Source organism: Primulina eburnea, chromosome 16, assembly GCF_022965805.1.
Source record: "Primulina eburnea isolate SZY01 chromosome 16, ASM2296580v1, whole genome shotgun sequence".
NCBI lineage: Eukaryota > Viridiplantae > Streptophyta > Magnoliopsida > Lamiales > Gesneriaceae > Primulina > Primulina eburnea.
In genome coordinates, this window is record NC_133116.1 from 5063474 (window position 1) to 5088673 (window position 25200).

The 25200-nt window shown below is 36.7% G+C and overlaps 3 protein-coding genes across 8 annotated transcripts; 1 reads left to right on the forward strand and 2 right to left on the reverse strand.

Annotated features, from left to right (window-relative positions):
* Positions 1-584: 584 nt before the first annotated feature.
* On the reverse strand, positions 585-5323 carry LOC140816914 (RNA pseudouridine synthase 5). 5 transcript variants are annotated; one of them, XR_012114684.1, is made up of 14 exons: positions 5126-5323; positions 4965-5022; positions 4726-4800; positions 4549-4639; positions 4223-4379; positions 3970-4057; positions 3717-3798; positions 3472-3547; positions 3285-3352; positions 2664-2733; positions 1773-1848; positions 1591-1697; positions 1377-1470; positions 585-814 (listed from the first exon to the last, which is right to left on the reverse strand). XR_012114684.1 is itself a non-coding variant. In XM_073176410.1 (13 exons), the coding sequence occupies exons 1-13, from the start codon at positions 5223-5225 to the stop codon at positions 740-742; spliced, it is 1110 nt and encodes a 369-aa protein (XP_073032511.1). In that variant the 5' UTR covers positions 5226-5323; the 3' UTR covers positions 585-739. The 5 variants fall into 5 exon arrangements, 3 of the variants coding, with proteins under 3 accessions (XP_073032511.1, XP_073032513.1, XP_073032514.1); XR_012114685.1 differs by lacking the exon at positions 2664-2733; XM_073176410.1 differs by lacking the exon at positions 1591-1697.
* Positions 5324-8702: 3379 nt separating this feature from the next.
* Positions 8703-15085, reverse strand: LOC140815901 (protein REBELOTE-like). 2 transcript variants are annotated; one of them, XM_073174924.1, is made up of 13 exons: positions 14945-15085; positions 14711-14836; positions 14056-14116; positions 13454-13562; positions 13323-13371; positions 13132-13226; positions 11811-11879; positions 10883-11383; positions 10005-10307; positions 9523-9846; positions 9193-9399; positions 8899-8988; positions 8703-8808 (listed from the first exon to the last, which is right to left on the reverse strand). In XM_073174924.1, the coding sequence occupies exons 2-13, from the start codon at positions 14814-14816 to the stop codon at positions 8719-8721; spliced, it is 2004 nt and encodes a 667-aa protein (XP_073031025.1). In that variant the 5' UTR covers positions 14817-14836; positions 14945-15085; the 3' UTR covers positions 8703-8718. The 2 variants fall into 2 exon arrangements, with proteins under 2 accessions (XP_073031025.1, XP_073031026.1); XM_073174925.1 differs by having other exon boundaries at positions 14942-15078.
* Positions 15086-23347: 8262 nt separating this feature from the next.
* On the forward strand, positions 23348-25150 carry LOC140816486 (3-ketoacyl-CoA synthase 12-like). The gene has a single exon (XM_073175803.1). It carries the CDS (start codon positions 23563-23565, stop codon positions 25003-25005), a length of 1443 nt encoding a protein of 480 aa, XP_073031904.1. The 5' UTR covers positions 23348-23562; the 3' UTR covers positions 25006-25150.
* The last annotated feature ends 50 nt before the right edge of the window (positions 25151-25200 follow it).

Below are 25200 nucleotides of genomic sequence, written 5' to 3' on the forward strand. Positions count from 1 at the left end.
TAATAAAAGTCGTCTCACATAACATTCAATGCTATATGACAACAATTTCTAATTTTGGCAACCTAGGCCTGAACGATCCCAAAAGAGTCGGTCAAATTCAAAGGTTAAATTGTGTTTTTTAATAATTGAAAAAATATTAATCTTTATATACATTCTTACGAATGTATGGAAATAAATATCGATGTAATTCAGATATATGCATGCATGTATCTTATACGTAAATCTCAAAACATGTTAAGATTGGAACTTGGACCTAACTCAACCCCAAAAGCTAGCTCAATGGAGGAGGATTGTCCAAGCCAATATATGCCACTCAAAAGTTAATTATCTAACCGATGTGGGACATTTAACAAAACAATATCTCATTCACATGTAAAAGAATAAGTCATTTAGAAGGAAAAAAAGTGCAGTCACGCAAGGATTTCGACGGGTGCAAAATGAAAGTGTTAACATACATTTGGAGTGTTACTCTTGGTGTAGCATAACAATTATCCAAATAATGATTGTAAAATGATGTTGTCAGTAATCACCACATTTTAATTGATCCGCAAACATGATATAAAGATAATTCGAAGGATGTTCAGTGAAAAACCAATAAATTTATCTCAATCTACAAATTTGAAAACAAAAAACGAAACAGGCTGGGCTGCGGCAATTAAATAAAATTTATGGCAATATCTTTCAAGCTTGTGTAACAAATTTGCTTCAGGTTAATTATTCATGTAAAATACAGCATATTTCACATACCATCTTCTGCTTTAGATTCTCTCTGAGTCCGTAGAATAGACGGGAGAGGCGCGATGACTTCAATAACCTTCAAAATGAAAATAGATTTGTTTAAACTCCAGCGTGATCAAGCTTCTAATCCATGAAATCACATTCAGAAAACTAGCCGTTCTTGTTTTTAGTCGCAGGTTAACAATTTAATGCATTTTGGCGGGAGTGAAATGTACCAATTTGAGAAACTAGGCATAAAATGTGAAATTTCCTAATTGCGAGGCGATTAATCTTATTCATAGCATTCCAATAATGTCTGCCCTGATCCGGGCCACAGAGAGTATAGAGTTTCAGTGAGACACATGACAATTCCATGAACTTATCAAACTCTTACAGCAGTATATGCTGTCCTAAATTAAATGTTAAGAGTATCCATTTTTTGGATGCCCCCATATAACTCTTTTTTTTTTGTAGAGTAGCTTGCTGGTCGTTTAGGTGGGTTACTGTGCGCATTGCAAAAAATGATAAGATGCAACACTTGTTAACGAGAAATTTAATCGATTCTCATTCAACTTCTCATGTAACATGAAAAGACTTCATCGAAGCTCATTCAGCAAAGTATATGAAAGAATGATGTGTGAACTAATATGTATACACACCTCGTGTGTCACTGGATGGGAAAAAACTACACGATGTGCATGCAGATGGTACCCACAGTCTCCAGGTACAGGTTTCTCAGGTCTCTGATAACCTCTAAAAGGGGAAACATAAAGAATTAAGTGCGTAAGCAAATCAACATGGGAAAACATGATATATATATGTGTGTGTGTGTGTGTGTGTGTGTGTGTGTAATTCGTTAAATACAATTCTCACTTCATCCATAAATTTTGTGTTTGTTTCAATAATCAGTTGAGCCCTTTGCACCACTCAACTTTTGATAAACTCCATGTGTTTAACTTCAACATAATGGATTATACATTCTGGATGATCATAATAATTAACAGAAATTACAGGTAGGGTGAAAGAAATTCAGTATAAAATCTTAGAAGTTATACCCGTCTTGAGCAAAACACTCATCAATTTCATGATTGACACATTTTGGCTGCCCACCTGTACAATAAAGAGGATCACCTGCCGAACAATGAAAACTAGATGTCAGATCATCTTTACTCGTACAAGTCATAAATCAACAAATATTTGATTTCAAAAGGTGTAGAATTTTTCACTATACAAAAGTAACTTCAAGTTTAGAGGTATATTTGGTTCTTGGAAATTAGGAACATCATCGAGTAAGATGTATGTAAAGAAAATTTTCACATTCAATGGTTGTGGATATCAGATCTTTGTGAGTATTGCTTGTTTCCAGTTGCTGAACATTTACTAGGTGTATGTTTACAGTGATGAATTTATTATTGCTTACCTTTATATTATATGTTTTATAAACGACTTCCTTTATGGTTGAATTTGTTTCTTGAAAAGCAGTTCAAAGTTTTTAAAATTCCCTGTCCAGAGGAAACACATTAATCCAAAAACAATGTTGCACTGCAGCTACCAATTGTTAGTTGCTCACATTTACTAGAGGAAGCGGCATGTCGGGAAAAACCTAAAACTTACAAAGTTCTGCCAAAACACAGCGTAGTGTTCCAGTACTCAGCAAGAAGGTCGAAAAATTGTAAATAAGAGGACAGAGTGATGCTGAAACAAACAGCATGGTTTTTGAAGTATAAAGACTGAGATTCCCATAAAAATAATTACTAAAAACAAAATCCTGTTCTATGAAGTGTATGATTGTAGATTAAGGACACAACGAGAGCCACCTTTTGAGGGCAAGAAAACACTATTGTTAGTTGAATGAAGCTTAAATGAACTTTTACTATTAATTCTACACCGCATTGAGAATGTGAAATGTTTGTGAAACAAAAACATAAAACCTATTTCAAATATACCTATGAGTGGATGCCCAATGAAAGAGAGATGAATGCGAATTTGGTGTGGTCTTCCAGATTGAATTTCAACCTTTCAACAGAGGAAATATAAAGAAGGTAAATTCTTGAAAAAAATTGGTGTAGGGTCAAGGAAGGAAAACAAAGCTTAATCAATCTTCAATGTCATAAAAGTTAACTGTCAGCAGGCAGTTCACCATTGAAATAAAATAGAATGAAAAAATGATCACTGCGATAACATATCCTAGGAAGGTTTCATCATTATTCTGCTATTTCAAAATTACGAAGTATTTAGACCTGCAGCTCTCATTATGACACCACCAGGAATGATGGAGCCACACACTCTACAGAGAACACACAAACACTATTACTTATTGCACAGCATGTAAACATAGAAACTGATTTCGAACTTTTATTCACCAAGCCACAAATCCCAATGAAAAATCACTTCTCTGCGATGTAAATAGTTATAAGGCACTTATAAATATAAAAAGTGAAGTCTCTTCGGGGAAAAAAAACTCAATACGTTAAATAGCTCAGCAACATCTCATAGGTACAGTATATAAAGAAGGTTAGAAATATGCAGGCATATACTAGCACACTACTAATCAGCATTCAGCACACCTGAACCAATGTGGAATTGCCCAGTAAATCTCTCTCCAAAACATCAACTTTACTCAAGGCTGGTTTCCCTGGCAATTTTTGTTTTAGAGGACAAAATTATTTAAGCACAATAGACTGGTAGAAGAAAAAAGGGACAAAAAAATTATATTGATGTGGGATGAAAAAGTCTAGAGAGAATTTACAAAACCGGAACCAGAGGCAACATATAATCCCTGCGCAACACCGGGATATTTCACCAGCCCAATGGGCTGATCAATGGTAACCTGCATAGAAATAATTGAATTCATAATTGTGAAAGAAGCAATGATGACAGAACAGACTACTTGCTCACCATGCAGAAGTGAATAGGTGATTTGTTTTCTATCTTGGAAGTAATAGAGAAACAATGGATGGAGAACTGAATGATAAACACAAGATTAGCACTATTATTACCTCATCCACAGCAATCACCCCACTTACTAGGGCTCGATATTGTTTTGTGATATTCCTTGTTTTCATCCGGAAATCATTTTTCCTGTATCATTGTAGCATTGTAGAATTATTATATCGTCCGTACACTTAAAAATCACCATAATTTAAAAAAAAAATCAATGAAATTGAGCAAAATAGCAAAAAAATTCACCATACTGTCTGAAAGAATTCAATGGCAGTTGAGCAAAATACTGAAAAGAAGATATTCAATTACCTACTGATCTCCAAAACAGCCGTCCCATCCGCGAAAAAAGCCGCAAGACAAGATTTTGCGAGCTTCGTCTTTGCACAGAGTAATATACCTAGTACCACATAGGAAATGACAAACAACCATTTTGACACGATCTTCCAGAACAGACTATTATTTATCATTCACTGATGGGTCAATACAAAAGGAACTCTGAAGCTGAACACCATGAACTGACAAAATAAAATCTGATATAAGTACAAGAACATATGAGACCAACCAGATGTGCCCCTCCCCAGTCGATGAACTGGAACTGGATGGGGCTCCTTACATCCTGATGTGGTTGCTACATGCCGTTGGAGTTGTGTCAACACAGTTCGCTGCTGGAATAGTCCTCCAGGCAGAACTTGTAATCCCGAGGGTTTATTAAGAGCAATCTAAATCAAGATATTACAAAAGTAAAAAAACATAAAGGGACTGGTTTCAGAATCTGAATACTCAACGGCACAAAGTAGCATCATAACAGTTGCAATAAGATGAACAAGTAATCTGATTCATATGGTTCACAATAGATAGAAGCATCCCGATTCGAGTTCAGATTTTTACCACATCATCATCCTCGTACAAAAATTCCAGCATGTATGGAGCATCAGGTTCTTTCCAAGGATGACGGTGGTATGCTAGCTCTGCACCACTTCTGTAAAAACATTTTATCTAAAGAATCAAAATTCTTTCTTAAACTGCAGATACATGGCAAAATATAAAGTTAAACCATATACACACCTGAGAACTGTATCAGGTTCTGTGACAACGCAGCCATCTACTGTTATCTGCTTCTTATGAATTCTTTGCAGCCAGCTGTTCAACAATCAGTAAAAAGATCAAAAAATTCCAGCAACCCGTAGCATAAACAGGAGGGAATCTAACGCTCGTATCCACAACCAAAATACTTAAGAGCTTAACTAAACTTCTGGGATTATTATTACCACCAACTCAAAAAAACAAGAGCACTTAATTATCACCCGTGTAAAGGAGCTGAATTCTTGTACTTCCTGGAGTAGTATTCGATTATAGATTCACCTACAAATGAAGACATTAAAAAAAATCATTCAACATGCACACGATTCATGAATCTATGTTCCAGAAAACAGGGATACTTTATACTGGAACACGCTATTCATACCGGCATCGGAGTGGCCGACAGTATCACGGTAGCATATGCCGTCATTGAATTCCGGCCATGGCTCTCCAATTCGGATCATTTTTTTTCCACATACCAACATGTTTGAAGTTTGATGGATTTATTAATTATCAAGAACTTTTTTTAAAAAATTAAAATTAATGTATTTCAAGGAGCCGGGGATCGAAACCTCGGCCCTTTGAGTTTATTACATTTTTTAATTTTTAATTTTAATTTTGACGAATATAATTATTTTTATATTATTTGAAAAAAAAACTTGATAATATTGATAATAAAAAAATAATAGATCATATGAAATAAATTAAAAGTAGTTATGCTAAAATTTTAAAATTAACAAATTTACAAACAATAATAATGAATGATAATATAATCAAAATTAGGGATTAATAAAATCTTGATTAAATCAAAATGACCACCCACAATACCCATTTAATTCATTCCTAAATATGACGTTTCTTTTATAAAATCATATAAATCAATTTAGTCAGTCTGATTTGTATCCTTTCTAATAAGATATCGTTAAATCGAATAAATTGACTTTCTAAATAAAATTCGATATTTTTATGTTCAATGTTTTATTAGATTTTTTAAATAAAATTCCAATATTTTAAAGTTTGAAATTAAAATGAATTTTGCCAAAAAAATAAAAATACGAATCAAATTAAAATTGGTTGTTTTTATTTATCTGAGTTAATCGAATTTTGGTAGAACAAATTAAAATAAATGTTCTATAAAAAAATCTGATAAAAATGGAATATTAAAGATTTAAAATTTATCAACACGTTTTTTATTCAGTTTAACGTTTTTTAGTCAGTCCGCGTATAAGAATGAGAAGGCAGAATGCTTCTACAGAAAAGGTCAAATGCATCAAACACTTGATTGTTCTTGAAAAAACAAAGATTATTGCTGAATATGTTATGTCAATGTCCCAAAACGCTTCGCCTACACTGGAGCTGATCTGTCTTATGATCTCTTGTATTCACTCAGGCTTCAGCTCATAAGATCCTTGATTCACTCCCTAGTTATTGTAGACGCACAGGAGCACTTAAGCATGCCTTTTAGAAATTGCTGTAAATAAGATCGGGACATGAGTTGATAGCACATGAGGCTAAGGTCAAGAAAATAAAAGAGAGCATACCTCAGGCTGATCAGTCTCAAGAATCAGTTGTTTCAGTGTTCAGTTTGGTTGTTTCTCAAAAAGCTTGAACATGATCGTTTCTATCTCTTGTTCTTTTTCGTTTCTGGTCCCTTTGCTGGCAACTTCTACTTATCCTGTCCAAACGTTACAGAAGGTTTTATTCATTTCTATGATTAATCATTAGGCAATTTGTTGTGCACAACCAATAACTAAAGAAAGTCATTGGATGAGTAAAAGTTAGAAGGTAAGATTAATCACTGCTGTTCCAGATGCCTTGACATCCACCATTCTGAACATCGGTCTCATATGATTCCACTTCACTGTCATTGTCAATGATCTGCATAAAATTCAGGGAAAGAGAATATGATAAGAACAACTTAACATGTTCAACTGTTGCTTTTGTGATAAAACCAAAAATAGAGAATAAACGAATGTTAGCTCGATGTGAACAAAGATTAGGAACAAGCATAAAAGTTTTTCAACAGACATTTAGGCGCCTAAGCTTACCAAAGAGTGAACTTACTCCTGGGATACATTCCCGTGGGGGTCCCATTCCCGGGCAGGGCTCCTCCTCACCCGAGAAGGAGCTCTTCCCTTGTTGGTTTAGCTCAGGAACTCTCTTTAGACTGATTCCTTACTCATCCGCTGCATTATAGCTAACAACTAAGGATATGCTCGGTCGGGATCGGATCCCTTCCTCGTGAGCTAGTCCCCTGTGATCGTAACCATTAAAAGATGAAAGCGATTGCCTAGTTCTTTTGGGCTCCAATTTACTTTTGTCAGATAGCCATGTCCTGAAATACCATTTGTTCTGGAAGTTTCAGATTCAATACTGAAAGGAAAGAAAAAAGAGTGAGCAGGTCCCAAGACACCATTTTTTCAATATCAAATCCACAAACTTATGAATAACATCTAATCTTTCACACTTTTGTAAAGACATTAAGCAATTGAACACACTAAATCAAGTCTTTACATTGAAAGAGGAATTTTGGGGAGGGAAGTGTATCGGGTATTGTTTCCATGGGATGATATGCTTGGTAGGAGTGAGTGAGATGGAAGGAACGACATGAAGGAAATATGTTTTTAAGGCCGTGTGGCTATTCATTCAAACTTTCGTTTCTCTTTTAAATGGGTGATTTTCGTTCATATTCCCCGAGAGAGCGAAATAAACAACTTCATTTACAAGACTCTCTCCATGGACCATAAATTCTAAACCCATCATTAACTTTAGCATTAGCACAAAACGGGACCAGAGATATACAAAATCAACTACCCAATTCTTGACATTAAACCACATTGGCACACATAAGCAAGTAATCGATAAAGGATAAACAAAGCAGAACCCAGCTCCCAGTTCACTACCAGGGGTAAAAGAAACTACAAAATTGTAAATTAGCTCGAACAGTACACTATACCCCGATTTGAGAATAGAACTTGGAGATCAAAAGACACACAGAGCAAACCTGTAAAGTCAAATCTGCTTTAACTCAAGCCATGCAAAACAAGCGCTTATTTAAACTTAAAAGTTGCACGTCAACGATAAATAATTGACAACCAAATGTTCTGACGGTCCAAAGACCTCGAGAAAACTATAAGAAAGCAGACAAAATTAAGGAGTAGTGACTGGGAGAAGAGTCTCCGATGAGATCATCCTGAACCAAAGGAAAAAGGCCTTGCCAGTATCCAAATGGCTGTTGCTATTCTTCACCACCGCGGCGGCGTCATTGTTCGCTCCTTGATCCGCCATCAGATTATGAATTAGTTTCTGCGGTCTCTTTTGTTTCTTCTTCGATTTTTTTTTATATCTCAAAATTGGCATATTATTATTATAAAATAAATCCTCTATGAATTATACAAATATCGAAATGAATGTGTAAATAACAAAAAAAACTGGTAACCCTCGTTGCCATATGTTTGTTATCGTGATCCGTATATAACACGACTCTTATCAGTTATATAGTTATTATTGTGATCCGCATACTAACACGACTCTTCCTATGCACTGATACCGGAGGATACGTTGGCCCTTTCAAACTTGGGAACACTTGCCGATTTACAGATCACTGTAAAAAAAAACTAGTTATTCATCTACTGTTCCGCATTCATGATAAGCCATATAAGAATATAGAGACAGAAAATTCTAATCAAAACTTTTGGATGGATATTTTATAATTCCAATTTGCGAATTCAAGCCATTGCACTTTCATGCTTATAAATCTCGAGTAGGGAAATGCCCTGCCTAACTCAAAAATAAAAATACACAAATCTTATGTTTATATTATATTTTACCAAGAATCTCTGAATCCATTTCAAAACTTGTATCTTCCTCGAGTACATGGACGGGCACCCGCCTCTACTCTTGGATTATGATATCATGTCCAGAGAACCAATTTGAGATCCTCAAAGATTACAGATTACAGCTAGAAGTAGCTTCAACTCACTGTCCTCTTTTCCGTCTTTCAGTGGCCTTTTCCTGGAGACTTTTGTAGTAGTTGGTAAAAGATTTGTTGAGGCTGGACTTTTCAAGCTGCACATTTCCAACAAGATGTTAGTTCCAATCACGCCCATTCACTTGAAGAGGTATTGATATTGATAGCCGAATTCATCACACACAAACCTGAAGGAAAGAGTCCACTGATTGGTGATCGTGGGGAGAGAAAGACATCTCATCTCTTTTTTGTTGCACAAAGTTCACATTCTGCTCCACCTGCAGATCCAAAACAAGCATTCATACTTATGGACATTCCTTTACCCAGAGTTCTTTGGTAGGTTACATGGGACACACTTCTTGCTTTATCTGACTCCTTACATCAGTTACAGAAGTAATTACTAAATGCCACGTATATATAAAGTTACAATTTAGAATCATGAACAGTTGTATTAAATATACAGGCACAAATAGAATGAGTACCTGGTCAATCAAATGCTTCACCAAACGACGTGAACTCTCAGAAATCGTGGTCTCAATAAACTTACGCATACAGATCAGTGGAATACAAGCTAGGTCAGGGAAGGAAATATGACAGCTCCATTGAGCAAAATGCAGTGACAGCTGTTCAATAGCTGAGCGTACACATTCCTCTTGGAAATGTTTTGATTTCAGGTAGTGCTTGGGCAACTGTAGAGGTTAATTCACAATTAATGTCACGAAGGTTCTGAAGAGCATTCTACTTTAAAAAGTTTTGAAAAGGAATCAGTCAACCATTTTGATGTGATAGAGTAGGTAGGTAGAACCCCTAACCTTCAGGACCGATGCAATATTGAAGTTATTTTGAGCTTTTCTATTTTCCTTGACAACCTTGTATTCCAAAATATCCAACACCAATGAAGCAAGTGGAATAAAATTACCACTGCAACTGGAGAGACAATTTAGCCATTCAATGCACTTAAGTCTCAAAGGGAAATATCTCGGACCAGGAAACATGAGAGCCAGGGCATATATAAGTTGAACGGTCATAAAGAATGAAGACTGGAGATCATAGTCACATATGTAGGTTGATATGAACCTAACCCACAGATCAATGCAATTAACATATTCCCAACTGCAAATCCTTTTAACAGCTTCCTGACTTGCAAGAAAATGAAAACAAATATGTAACAGAACTTAATAAAAACAAATAAATAACAGAAAGGAACAAGAGTGGTAGCTCCATCACGAATTTTTGCAGAACAAGAAAGAAGATTCATAATCCTTATACTAAACTGACGTTAATATCAGACTACCTTCGTCTTTGTTTGCAACCCCCACTGCATTAATTTTGCAAGTTGACTAATAGAAGCAGCAACTCTAACAGATGATTTTTGCACATCGAGGGAGCACAAATCAACTATGGAATCTCTTAAAAACCGCATATGTTTGATATCGGTAATATCTTTAACTCTTGACCGAGAAATAAAAGCTACCATAAATTTTGACAAGCAGGTGGTAAAACTAATGGAACTAAACATGGCAGCAGCATCTCGTATGATAAGCAAGGAAGCTGTTGATAGAAATCCTCCACATGTTGCCCACAGCTGCACAGTCACCTGTTTAAAAAATTAGAATTGCTAGAATCAGATGACTTACAACAAAGAAAAAACTGTGAAATTATGTACAAAAGCATTATTTTTAAATATTATTTGATTGAATTCCAAAAAGGAATGTCCAGACCCATGTTAGGTTTATGTTGTCTAACCATACATCCAGGTAATCCATCCATGTTCGTCCATAAGCATATTAACATCCATAACTAGAATGTGCCCTCGGACTCGGTAACTTGTAGTAACAATCTCCACCAAAAAAAGTTATAGCTTTACACTCATGTTTAAGCTGAGCCAGATACATTGATTACATCACCACTAAATCCTAACGGCCAAATGCATTGATTACATCACCAAATTAACTCACAACCTTTTCTTAAAAGGCTAATAGATGGCATTTATACCAAGTGGGATTCTCCTTGAACAGATAGAAATCCCAATACCTGCCTGTATGTGGCCCACCCAAAAAGAAACATAACAAAAGCACAATGATTGCATAAATTTATAAGCATGAAAAAAGTAATCGAGCATGACAAATAATAAATAAACAAATTACATTTGTAGGTGTTTAAAAAAAATACCTTCATCAGCCTTTGTACCAGTGATGGGAAAGCAACAAAAAATATTAAAGAAGATCTGAACCTCGTCAGAGCAAAAGCCAAAATATCTCTGTCAGTAACCTGATCCAACATAAACAACGTACTTCTCAAATATGACTTGATAAGTGGTTTCAAACTTTCCCATTTTGAAGATTTTTTCAGTTCCAATATTGTCACTTTGGTGCAATTTGAAGATGATAACTGCAACAGCCCTCGGAATGTGTCATCTGCGTTAGAAAGTATGAAAACCAGAATGTTGCAGAAGGTTTCGCTGTTGTCAATCCTATAACCAATTGATTCAGCTCCATAGTGGCACGCTGTGCGATAAGCATTCAGCAGACTAATGAATGCAGATTGGCTACAGCCTTCTCTTATCATTTGAAACCATGTGTTAACAATACTATTTGTCAAGAGTTTCCCCTTCTCTGTGGCCTGGCCTCCTTCACCCAATTCCCCATGATCGCTCCTATCTTCATCTGAGAACTACAGAAAAAGAAAAGAGAGATGAATATAATGCATGGAAAAATGTCAATAGAAGGTAGGAAGAAAACGTATATATTGCCTAGTTGAATATAAGTTAAAAAACCAGTCATTATCAAGCAACTTTAAAGATAATTTCCCGTGCATATCCAGGTAATAATCTAACAATAATGTGAATCTGCATTTTTCAGTCTGGATATTGTCAAGAATGAATATGCAAAGAACTATGCCATATAAAATCCCAAAATAAAAAAGACTTGTAGAGAAATAACTGTTACAAGAAATAAACGTCTGATTCAACAAGGCACCGGCATTAATGTAAAAAAAACACAAATTAAACAGCATGTTATTCCAAACATGAACATTTAAATATGCCATCCAACAAACAAAATAGTTGGGGAATTAATTAAAAGACAGTTAAACATCTCACCAGATCTCCATTTGGAAATGCTTCATTGCTGCTGTTGTAGTTTTTTAAGAACTTACTGAATTCAGGATCCTGAAATGCTCAAATAAAAGTGCTTTAACAAATAAAATACTATAAACATTTTATAAATTTATGAAAGATCGAGAATTTAAGAGTTTAAGTGATAAAACAGAAGGAATGAGTAGGCATCCAAAGGAAATAGGAGGAAAATCCAAAAGAATGGGATATCGCAATCTTAACAAAACATATAGTTTAGATAGAGTGAACTAATATTGAAGTGCACATAAGAAGCACACAGAAAGTGTGTGCATGTCTGTAGATGGTCAGTTTAGAAGCAAGGAAAATCACACAGATTGGCATAGAAAATCTTCGACAAAGATAAAGCCAAATGATGCTATGCCGCATGAACAAATCAAAGGAAATGCAGCAATGAATAGTTGTAGCGAACAGTTCATACAAGTAGTTAAAGAAAGAAAAAGCAATTCACATCATCAGAATGTGCATGGTGCTGGAATTCCCATATTAATGGTACAAAATTCCAAATTTCCAATACTAACGGTACAAAACAAATATACATTGAACAAAAATACCTCCCAGACCACAAACACAAATCTACCTTAGAAGTGGCATGACTCTCTTTTGATAAGAAACCAAAATCAATTGGTGCCCGGTAAAAATGTATAGATTGGTTCCGTCAAAGATATAGTTCCTAAACTAGCTGATAGATCCATTCAAAAATGCAAGGATTTCAAAACTACCCACACACCCCCCCCCCCAAACAAACTCGACCAATATCATTTATCAATCCCAACTATCCTGTTAATATCTTGAAAGTCTGTTTGGATACACTCTTGTTCAGGGTGGCTGGCACATGTTGCTTGGTTGAAACATTAGTCAACACAACCCACCACTCTCGATTTATTCTTAGATGAATGCCTTGTCGATCTCCGAATGCTTGGTTTTGTCATAATGACATCATTGGGAGAAAGGATCCAAACACCAATAGGGGATTTAAACCAATCCACAGTTCAAAGGTGTTTCTCACGAGAAAAGAGAGTTATAATCTCCCTTCAGTAGTAGTTTAGTCTTCCCCCATCCCCATGCACTAGGTAATCATATCGTAGCTTTGCTAGGTTGTCAAAAACCAACAGATATAATTAAGTTTTGATTATATCATCTACTTTCCTCAAAAATTTCGTGTATCTAGCATGCCAGCATGGACATGATCATACTAGCAATGAACATCAATCATCAAGTTTCACCATATGAAGGATTGTAATTGCTCATGTAATTTTGAATCTACAAATCATAAAGAGAAAATCACCTTCCTTTTCAACCTATCCAGCTTCTTCTTCAAAATGGCCAAATCGCTAGACAAATTTTGGTTCCGAGCCGAATAGGTACTAGTAGCTGTCTCCTCTGCATACAAGACTTCATGGTAAACAAGTAGATATTTGATTGTGAAATAGAAAAATATAAGCTAGTAGAATTAAGAAAATTTATGGGAGAGGTAACCAAGGCTTTTCTCAGTCACATTTTCTTCAACATTCGAACAGCTTGAGCCCTAAATACAAGAGTACACAATCAATGGTAGGCAAATAGATTTTAGTCATGTAATTGCCATTGAAGTATAGTAAGTCTGAAACCTCGAAAAGATAACCATCACTATCTGATTCATCTGCGACGACATTATCGTCATTTTCGGCGAACATTGCATCAAGAGAAATATGTTCCGTAACTCTGGATTCAGTGCCCCTGAGGACAAATGTAGACATTTATAGTAGAAAATCATAGTGGCATGATTCTCCAAAGGATCATATAGCATTTCCAAGAGCATAAGGAAGACCTTATAGACATAAAACACATATTATCATTGCTGGTAGGCCAAATAGAGGAAGGTAGAAGATATGTATTGGTAGGATCCACGGCCTACCATCGAACACTCCACCCACTAGTTCTAGTCCAAATTTAAAAAAAAAATGTGCACCAGCAAAAAGTATTGCGACAGATCATTGATTGTGAAGTTGAAAATGCATGAACTATCTCATACTGAGTGTATGCTAACAGTTTCAAGACCGGTAATTCCGAACCTCTGAACTTAAAATTACTCCTTATTTCAACATCAAATCTCTTATTGAAGTCTCTCATTTGCATTGTAGTCTTAGATTATACCATGAATACTTTGTTAACAGAATAGAACAACAAAAGCTAAAACATGAGACAAATACATCCAACTCATCCTTATCACCTTTCATTTGAAGGCTCCGTCAGACTAACAAATTTTTCCTTCTTGTCGTTCAGATCACCTTCTGCAGATCAAGTAAAACAAGAAATTATGAAGACTGAACAAGTAGTTATCTTTTCTTGGTCAATTTCAGAAGCATAAAAGCAATCACACACAAAAAGACTTTGCAAATCCCAGGATTTCATGGTTTAAATAATCTTTGTTTCGTCAATTCAGAAATCTCAGTGTATCTCGCACAAGTCTCAGCCACCACCCTTATTCAAAAAAAGAAAAAACACAGAGAACAAAAGAAAGAAAGAAAGAAAAGAAACAAAAACCAATAGCGACTTTTGCTAAAAGAGGAATATGTTAAAGGCACATTGATTATACGCAACAAAAAGAATAAAACTAGACCATTTCCAGACATCATACTGACTAGGAACCAGATAATGTTAACAGTAAAAAATGAATGGAATAGCACACACACATGCCAGTAAACAAATCAATACCCAATAAGCATATTTTAAAAAAAAAAAGAAAGAGAAACATACACACAGAAAAAAAGAGCTTAAAGGAAATTTCATTTTAACAAGTGAACAACGAGGGTCGATTGATGATTTATAAAACACATAAATACATATAAAGATTATACAGAGATAGGGACAGATTGATCGAGTACTGGGCGATTTCTTCTTGAATAAAGCCTTGGTTTTTCGCCTCTGTTTCAGCACGGACTGAAGATTCTTCTTCGCAAATTTCCTCGCTTTTTTCCCTAGCTTCCCCATTTTCCTTGTCCTTCGACTCACTGACAAGAAAAACTAGTAAAATAACATTTGGGAAGAGGGAAGAAACAAATTATCCAACAGACAAATTCAGTTGAATTCGTTTCCCCAAAAATAATAAAACTGACCACCTCAGATATATTGAATTATGGACGCTGGCTTCACTTCCAACTGAAAGCTGCGTTATTCACGAATTGTGGTGTATCAAAGAATGAGGTCGGAACTAGGGTTTAACGAGGATTTTTTTAAAATTCTAAGGGGTTTCACAATTAAATAATATTAATTTTTTTTTTTCATTTGTTTTAGCGGAGATGTGTTTTCCATCTCATTTTTTTCCCCACTAATTTCATTTTCCATCTACCGACGTAGGGGTTCCGTCGACCCGACACGAAAAAAATCAGGTTCGGGTTGAGGTTTTTTGGATTCGAGTTTTGTGGGTTCGGATTAGTACCAGGTTGGACGAGTTTTAGGTTAGGTCAGGTTGAGTCGCGAGTTGACCCGATTTTTTTTTTTTTGAAAATATTACCTATATTTTTATATATTGTATGTTTGAACAAAATTTATTGTATTTTTATATGATAAATTTTCATCATTTAATATTTATTTTGTATATTTTTTTTAACCATTGTTTATTCGATTTAGTAAATATACTTTAATTTTCTACAATTAAACTTTCAAATTTAAATCGAAATTTTTTTATTATGTGTTTAAAATAAAATATTATTATTATTATTTTGAATTTTTTTCATTAATTTTTTTTTAAAAAAATAAATAAAATTCGGGTTAGACGGGTTAGATGGATTGAGCCCGGTTAGGCGGGTTTGTGTTCGGGTTGGGAGTTTTAGGGTTGCTTCGGTTTCTGGTTGGAAAAAAATTCGCGGGTTGACCCGAAATACGACCCACCCGACCCGATTGACACCCCTAACCCGAAGCCGTAGAGATCAAATCTTCGATCTTCGCCTCATGTTTGTTTAAAAAATTTTGATGAGATGAGATGGGTGCTGGTTCGAGGAATCTTCGAACTTATTATTATACTATTATTATTTATGGTAATATTAATAATATTAATACTAATATTTTCAAAAAAATTAATATAAATATTAATATTAAGATTATTTTATAATATTTTTTAAAAAAATTATTATATTATTAATATTAATTTCAGAGTAAATTCGAGGAAAGAATAATATCTGTATATCCACTTCGAACTATTTAGGGATTTTAAAAATTGTCTGAACCCAAATCCAAAAAAATTGATGATCTCTTCTCTCTTTCGCGGGTTTTCCCGCATAGCCCCAAAATCACTGGAAAGTCATTAGGTCTTCGCGAAGTATTTTGTGAAGAATATTTTTATACTTAATTTATTTAATTTATACAATATATTATTATAATTTTAGAAAGCAAAACAAAAACATGAACTAATTAATTATTAAGATTCTCTTTAACTTGGTTGATTGCATTGTAGATGGTACTTAAAAAAAAACGAATTTCCTTATGCCTAAATTGTTTTAGCCAAAACTATTTAATATAGATAGAAAAAACAACTAATAACAGGACTTTCAGCAATTGAGATAACAGACAGAAAACACTAGCAAATCAAATGATCTTCATCTGATCCGAATGAAGTTGCCTTTAACGATTTCTTTGGTAATGGCTCCCAATCGGGGGTACACCGCCAAGCTACTAAGATCACCGGAGCGGGTAATGGGACTGGAGGACGCGATGCGAGAAAGTTACGAATTGTCCCTTTTTGACATTATAGCTTGGGTTCTCGTGCGTTCACCCGAATGAGACACACGAAATGATTTCTTAAGTCTTCAGGCAACCTGACGTCTTCGATCCTCTCAATCTCCAGCTCGTGAATCGAACAGTAGCTTTGACATTAATTTTGTTGTACTGCTACAATATCCTCTCTATCTACCGGCGACCTCAAAAATCCAATCTACAGCGGTCCAACCCAGAATCGAGTTTATAACACTGCGGGTAAATGATGCGGAAATCACTCTATTTTGAGAGATGGTTAGATAACTATTAAGACATTATTCTTATATATGGTTTGGTTCGTAAAACAACGAGATTAGTGAATTACTGATAATTTGAGTAATTATAAAAGCACAAGTAATTATTTTTATTATGTTATGCTAAAATGTTTTAAACATTCCAATAAATTTATGTTTTGATCAATTTATCTTTATTTGGACCGCCTCGAAGTTGTCTTAATTTTCTCTTCCCAAATTTTTTTGCAATGCCAAGACCGCACCCATGTCGCAAAAAGATCCCGATTGCCCTGATTTTTAGTAGCGCTCTGCGAAGCTGTTCACTTGCAAAGTTGTTCACTTGCAAAGTTGTTCACGTCGATCACTATGATACGTGGTTGTGTCCTGCAAAGTTGATTTGTGGTCGGAGACATACCATATATCAATTTTTCACTTTTGTCCAACAATTCCGACGATGAGTATGACTTGCTGCCATTGTCAATAGCTATCTCATTTCCAAAAATTAAATTAGAACAATCATTTTTCCTGATAATTTGTTTTCCAAATTCAGGTTTCACGGGTGTATCAACACAACAAGAGCACGTCCTAGTATTTCGGGAGAATATGTAGATATGCCCAAATCACATTTAACCTTGACCTGTACTAGATTCTGTCGACAAAGAGACAAAGGAATTAATAGGTGGGCCAAAGTTGGTGGCAAAATTAAATTGCATCTTTGAAAAATAATTAAAACGTGGGTTGGCTGCAGAGATTTCAGACGGAATTTGAATACGCGTTTTTAACGCGTATTCACACGGTCCAGGGGCTCTATAAATAGAGCTCCCCTCTTCATTCTGAAATCATCCCTTCTTCGAGTTTTCTCTCATCTTATAAGCATTTGAGTGTGTTCTATAATATTTGATAGGTGTTTGTTCTCCTGTATTAAGAGAGTTTGTGTTCTCTTTGGAAACACAGTGAGTGAGTTGTACACCAGTAAAATATTATAGTGGAAATTCTTTTCATCTTGCCCGTGGTTTTTACCCTAATAATTTTTAGGGGTTTTCCACGTAAATCTCGGTGTCCAGTTTATTCTTTATTTTCGGGTTTTATTATCTCAAATTCCGCACGTGGGACCAACAAGTGTTATCAGAGCCTTGGTTTAAAATTTCTTAAAATTCTGAGTATGCTCTGTGGTTGCAGCCTAGACTGATCTTCCACATCAGAAAAGATTTTTTGATATTTTTTATTTAAGGCGGGATTATTTTGTCCGGTCTACTAAAATTGTCGTAGACATAATGGCGGGAAGGTACGAGATAGCAAAGTTCAATGGAAGCAATTTTATGCTGTGGAAAATAAAGATACAAGCAGTTTTAAGAAAGGAGAATTGCTTGGCGGCTATTGGAGATAGACCGGTGGAGATTACAGATGATGGAAAGTGGAACGAGATGAATGATAATGCTGTTGCCAATTTACACTTGGCTATAGCTGACGAAGTTTTGTCAAGTATCTCTGAGATAAAAACAGCCAAAGTTATCTGGGATACTCTAACAAAGATGTACGAGGTCAAGTCCCTACACAATATGATTTTCCTAAAGAGAAGGCTTTATACTCTTCGGATGGCGGAATCTTCATCGATGACCGACCATATCAACACACTAAATACTCTATTTGCCCAACTCACTTCCATGGGGCATAAAATAGGGGAAAATGAACGTGCGGAGCTTCTACTTCAAAGTCTACCAGATTCATATGATCAACTTATCATCAACATTATCAACAATATTCTTATGGGCTTTCTAAGATTCGACGATGTCTTAACTGCGGTTCTCGGAGAAGAAAGCCGACGCAAGAATAAGGAAGACATGTTGGTAACTTCGAAGCAGGCAGAGGCTTTGCCGATGATAAGAGGAAGATTCATGGACCGTGACTCCAGTGGGAGCCAAAGACGAGGTAGATCAAAGTCGAGAAGTAAGAAGAAAAATATTTACTGCTTTAAATGTGGCGGTAAAGGGCACATCAAGAAAGAGTGTACGAGTATCGATAAAAGTTCTCAAGGAAATGTGGCCAGTACTTCAGGCAGTGGTGAAATATTATTCAGCGAAGCAGCAACTGTTGCAGAAGGCAGACACAAATTTTGTGACACATGGATTATGGATTCAGGAGCGACGTGGCACATGACGTCTCGTAGAGAATGGTTTGATCATTATGAACCAATCTCAGGAGTATCTGTATTCATGGGAAATGATCATGCCTTGGAAATCGCTGGGGTCGGTACTATCAAAATTAAAATGTTTGATGGCACAATTCGCACCATACAGGAGGTACGACATGTGAAAGGACTGACGAAAAATCTTTTGTCCTTGGGACAATTGGATGACATCGGGTGCAAAACTCGGATCGAGAACGGGATCATGAAAATTGTGAAGGGGGCGCTTGTGGTTATGAAGGCGGAAAAGGTTGCTGCAAATCTGTATGTACTTTTGGGAGAAACACACAAAGAGGCAGAACTAGCTGTTGCATCAATTGGTTCAGGAGAAGAATTAACAGTGTTATGGCATAGAAAGCTCGGGCATATGTCAGAACGGGGGTTGAAAATTCTCTCAGAACGGAAGCTGCTGCCGGGACTTACAAAAGTGTCACTACCCTTTTGTGAGCACTGTGTTACCAGTAAACAACACAGATTAAAGTTTGGCACTTCTACTGCCAGGAGCAAAAGCATATTGGAGCTGATTCATTCGGATGTTTGGCAAGCACCGGTTGTATCCCTAGGAGGAGCGAGATATTTTGTCTCGTTCATTGATGATTTCTCTAGGAGATGTTGGGTGTATCCAATCAAGAAGAAATCAGATGTTTTCCAAGTCTTCAAAGATTTCAAAGCGCGGGTTGAACTTGATTCTGAAAAGAAAATCAAGTGTTTGAGGACTGACAATGGAGGAGAATATACCAGTGACGAGTTTGATGCATTTTGTCAACATGAGGGCATCAAGAGACAGTTCACGACGGCTTACACACCTCAACAGAATGGAGTGGCGGAGCGGATGAATAGAACCTTGTTGGACAGAACAAGAGCTATGTTGAGGACTGCGGGTCTAGAAAAGTCATTTTGGGCCGAAGCAGTTAAAACCGCTTGTTATATTATCAATCGTTCTCCTTCAGTGGCGATTGATCTGAAGACTCCGATGGAGATGTGGACCGGGAAGCCGACAAATTATTCTCATTTGCATACATTTGGAAGTCCTGTGTACGTTCTGTACAATGAGCAAGAAAGATCGAAGTTGGATTCGAAATCCAGAAAATGTATCTTCTTGGGTTATGCTGATGGAGTAAAGGGGTTTCGCTTGTGGGATCCTACTGTTCACAAGCTTGTCATCAGCAGGGATGTTATCTTCGAGGAAGATAAAGTAAAGGGAGACAAAGGCACACAGAATTCAGAAACTACTATTTTTCAGGTAGAAAATAAGACAGACGAAGGTCAAGTTTCTTGTGAAGCAGTACCAGAGCACGAAGAACAAGTACAAGTTGAGTCTGAGGTTTCCAATGTGAGGCAGTCAACTCGAGACAGAAGACCACCAGGTTGGCTTTCAGATTATGTCACTGAAAGCAACATTGCATATTGTCTATTATCAGAAGATGGTGAGCCATCGAGTTTCCACGAGGCTACTCAAAGCTCGGATGTATCTTTGTGGATGATAGCAATGCAAGAAGAATTGGAGGCATTAGACATGAATAAAACTTGGGATCTTGTTACACTACCACGAGGGAGGAAAGCCATCGGTAACAGATGGGTCTATAAGATCAAGCGTGATGGCAACAACCAGGTGGAGCGGTATCGTGCTAGATTGGTGGTAAAAGGGTATGCTCAGAAAGAAGGCATTGACTTCAATGAGATATTTTCTCCTGTGGTTCGGCTTACAACAGTCAGAGTGGTGCTGGAATTGTGTGCAGTGTTTGACCTACATCTAGAACAGCTATATGTGAAAACGGCATTTCTTCATGAAGATCTTGAAGAAGAAATCTATATGCTCCAGCCAGAAGGTTTTGCGGAAAAAGGCAAAGAGAACTTGGTTTGCAGGTTGAAGAAATCTCTGTACGGTCTCAAACAGGCGCCGAGGTGTTGGTACAAGAGATTTGATTCCTATATCATGAGCCTTGGATACAACAGATTGAGTGCAGACCCTTGTACGTATTTCAAGAGGTCCGGTGATGATTATATTATTCTGCTGTTGTATGTGGACGACATGTTGGTAGCAGGCCCCAACAAAGATCAGGTCCAAGGATTGAAGGCACAGTTGGCTAGGGAATTTGATATGAAGGACTTGGGACCAGCAAACAAGATTCTAGGGATGCAAGTTCACCGAGATAGAAGTAACAGAAAGATTTGGCTTTCGCAGAAAAATTATTTGAAGAAAATCTTGCAACGCTTCAACATGCAAGATAGTAAGCCAATCTCGACCCCTCTTCCTGTTAACTTCAAGTTATCCTCCGAAATGTGTCCTAGCAGTGAAGCAGAGAGGATGGAGATGTCTCGAGTACCATATGCATCAGCAGTGGGAAGTTTGATGTTCGCCATGATATGTACAAGACCGGACATTGCTCAAGCAGTGGGAGCAGTTAGTCGGTATATGGCGAATCCTGGACGAGAGCATTGGAGCACTGTTAAGAGGATCCTTAGATACATTAATGGTACCTCGAATGCTGCATTATGTTATGGAGGATCGGATTTTACACTCAGGGGCTATGTCGATTCAGATTATGCAGGTGATCCTGATAAGAGGAAATCTACTACTGGTTATGTGTTTACACTTGCAGGGGGAGCAGTAAGCTGGGTTTCAAAATTGCAGACAGTTGTGGCGTTATCTACAACAGAGGCAGAATACATGGCAGCTACTCAAGGTTGCAAGGAGGCAATATGGATTAAAAGGTTATTGGAGGAGATCGGCCACAAACAAGAGAGTGTTCCTTTGTTTTGTGACAGTCAGAGTGCCTTGCACATCGCAAGGAATCCAGCCTTTCATTCCAGAACAAAACACATCGGAGTACAATTTCACTTTGTGCGAGAAGTAGTAGAAGAAGGAAGCGTGGATATGCAGAAGATCTATACGAAGGACAACATAGCTGATTTTCTGACCAAGCCAGTGAACACTGATAAGTTTGAGTGGTGTAGATTCTCAAGTGGCTTAGCAGAAACGTAAGCAGCAGGGAATGGCAAGATTGAAAGGATGTGTGGAGATGTGTTTGATTCTCAATCAAATCTCTAAGTGGGAGAAATGTCGACAAAGAGACAAAGGAATTAATAGGTGGGCCAAAGTTGGTGGCAAAATTGAATTGCATCTTTGAAAAATAATTAAAACGTGGGTTGGCTGCAGAGATTTCAGACGGAATTTGAATACGCGTTTTTAACGCGTATTCACACGGTCCAGAGGCTCTATAAATAGAGCTCCCCTCTTCATTCTGAAATCATCCCTTCTTCGAGTTTTCTCTCATCTTATAAGCATTTGAGTGTGTTCTATAATATTTGATAGGTGTTTGTTCTCCTGTATTAAGAGAGTTTGTGTTCTCTTTGGAAACACAGTGAGTGAGTTGTACACCAGTAAAATATTGTAGTGGAAATTCTTTTCATCTTGCCCGTGGTTTTTACCCTAATAATTTTTAGGGGTTTTCCACGTAAATCTCGGTGTCCAGTTTATTCTTTATTTTCGGGTTTTATTATCTCAAATTCCGCACGTGGGACCAACAGATTCGTAAATCCCCGTTGATCGGTTTGACGGATATAAACTATAGGCAGGACGATCACTATTTGTAACACGAAAACTGTAACCCACATATACTCTTAAATTTAAAAAATGCAAATACATTGGTTCAGAATCAAGTAATGGACCTCTTACTCATGATAACATTGGTTACAAAGACTTTGTTGCAAATACACAGTGTTGTACTTTATTTATATTATTAAATATATCTTACACATATATATTATCTTTATGGGGGTGACTGAACCGTAGTAACGTCTTAGTATATATCATGTGTATTTTTTTAGTGTTATCTTGAATTTGAACAGCCCACATTTTATGGTGACTGAACTTTGGATTTGAGTCGGTCCATTAAGAAAACGACCCTTTTCAATTTATTAACTTTTTTTTTTAAAAAAGTAAAATAAAATTGCATCGCGTGTGTCAGCTTTTGCAGTAGAGGCATGACAAAAAATTGTTTCTGAGAAGTTCAGTTCAAATCTCATTTGCAAGTGACGCAAAAAGTTTGACAAATGAGAATGTGTACAAACTAATTTAGTTGAGAAGCCTCCAAAAACGTTAACTCTTCTATTAATTATTCTATTGGGAAGAGGAGATAAAGGTTGAGGAGGCTGGTATTTATTTGGAACTGGTGGCTCTTTACATGCATTACGTGTTTAAGTATTTATCTAAATTTGTTATTTTCATATAATAAATTTTTCATATTTTTGAACTTTCAAAATATAGATAAACATATGATTGAAGATTTAAAAAAAAGGCTATTTTAGGAAAATAAAAAAAAATTCATAGATAAAATTATATATGCAATAAAACTTCACCTAATCAACTAGAAGTTCACCTCAACTTCAGTCAAATGCTCAAGAACAAAAACTCTGCCACTATTCTTACCAACCTTGGACTCTACTGCCCATTTTTTCAGTCAAATGCTCAAGAACAAAGCGGAACATAAATGCTTACTCTCCTGCTCTCTCTGCATTTTTTTCAACCTTGGACTCTACTGCCCATTTTTCCAGTCAATCACAAATGTGTGCGCGTGTGTATATATATAGATGTACCGGTTGTACATACAATAGCACAATATTAACAGAAAAGAGAATGGAACCACTGATGATAACCTTGAGTTTTCTTTCTCTTCTGTTTTTCCTTTGCATTCTGTATGAGATTGCTTCTCAAACAAGAGATCGATGCTGCTACCTTCTGCATTACGAGTGCCACAAACCTTCAAATGACAGAAAAATTAGCACAAAATTCTGCGGCGAAATCATTATGCGAAACAAAAATCTTGGCCTCCAAGAGCACCAGTTCCTCTTGCGTGCCATCGTGAATTCAGGGATAGGAGAAGACACTTACGGCCCGAGAAACATCATCGAGGGACGAGAAAATTCTTCGATTCTTCGAGATGGGATTCTTGAGATGGATGAGTTCTTCATCCAGACACTAGACCAGCTGTTTCAAAAGACGAGTGTTTCTCCACAAGATATCGACGTACTTGTTGTGAATGTAGCTTTACTTGCTCCAATCCCTTCTCTGACATCAAGAATAATAAACCGTTATAAAATGAGGCATGATATCAAAACTTTCAATCTCACGGGCATGGGATGCAGTGCAAGCCTCATTTCCATCAATCTCGTGGAGAACTTTTTCAAGTCAAAAAAGAATGCTTTTGCGGTTGTGGTAACTTCCGAGTCCATAGCTCCAAACTGGTATTCTGGGAAAGACAAGTCGATGATTCTCACCAACTGCTTGTTCCGCTCAGGAGGATGCTCGATTCTCCTGACAAACAACAGAGCATTTAAAGATCGAGCAAAAATGAGGTTGAACTGTCTGGTTCGTACTCATTTGGGAGCTAGTGATGAAGCACACACTTGTTGCATGCAAAAGGAGGATGATCAAGGGACGCTTGGATTTTTCCTTGGTAAGAACCTCCCGAAGGTTGCGACTCGGGCTTTTGCCAAGAATATAGCAAAGTTAGCACCAAAAGTCATGCCATTAACAGAACTTATCAGGTATGCAGCGCTGAAATTTCTGAAAAGAGCAGCAATTCTCAATCTTAAAGCCGGCATAGATCATTTCTGTCTACATCCTGGTGGTACGGCTGTGATTGAAGAAATTAGGAAGGGTTTGGGGCTAACTGAGAATGACGTGGAGCCGTCTAGAATGACTCTTCATCGATTTGGAAACACGTCAGCAAGCAGCCTTTGGTATGTGTTGGGGTACATGGAGGCAAAGAAGAGGCTAAGGAAAAGGGACAAAGTTTGGATGATCAGTTTTGGTTCTGGTTTCAAGTGCAATAGTTGTGTGTGGGAAGTTGTTCGTGATTTGGCGGATGGAAATGTGTGGGAGGAAACAATCGCTGGCTACCCTCTAAAGACCACAGCCAATCCTTACATGCAGCAATATGGTTGGATCTATCAAGAGAAATCTGAGTCATACACAGGTGAAGAACCCAAAAATCGTAGTGTCTGAAGACAAACATGTATTAGGGGTAAAATGGAGTGTTTTGAAGTTCTGTGGGAATTAAAACTAGCAGTTACAAATAAGATCGTTTGCTTTCATTTCTTCCATCCAGGAATTAAATGATACCAGTTGATTCCAGTATCAATAGTATTATCTGCATATGAAGACTCCTAAGCGATAGTGTTCACCCAAGTATGTACACAA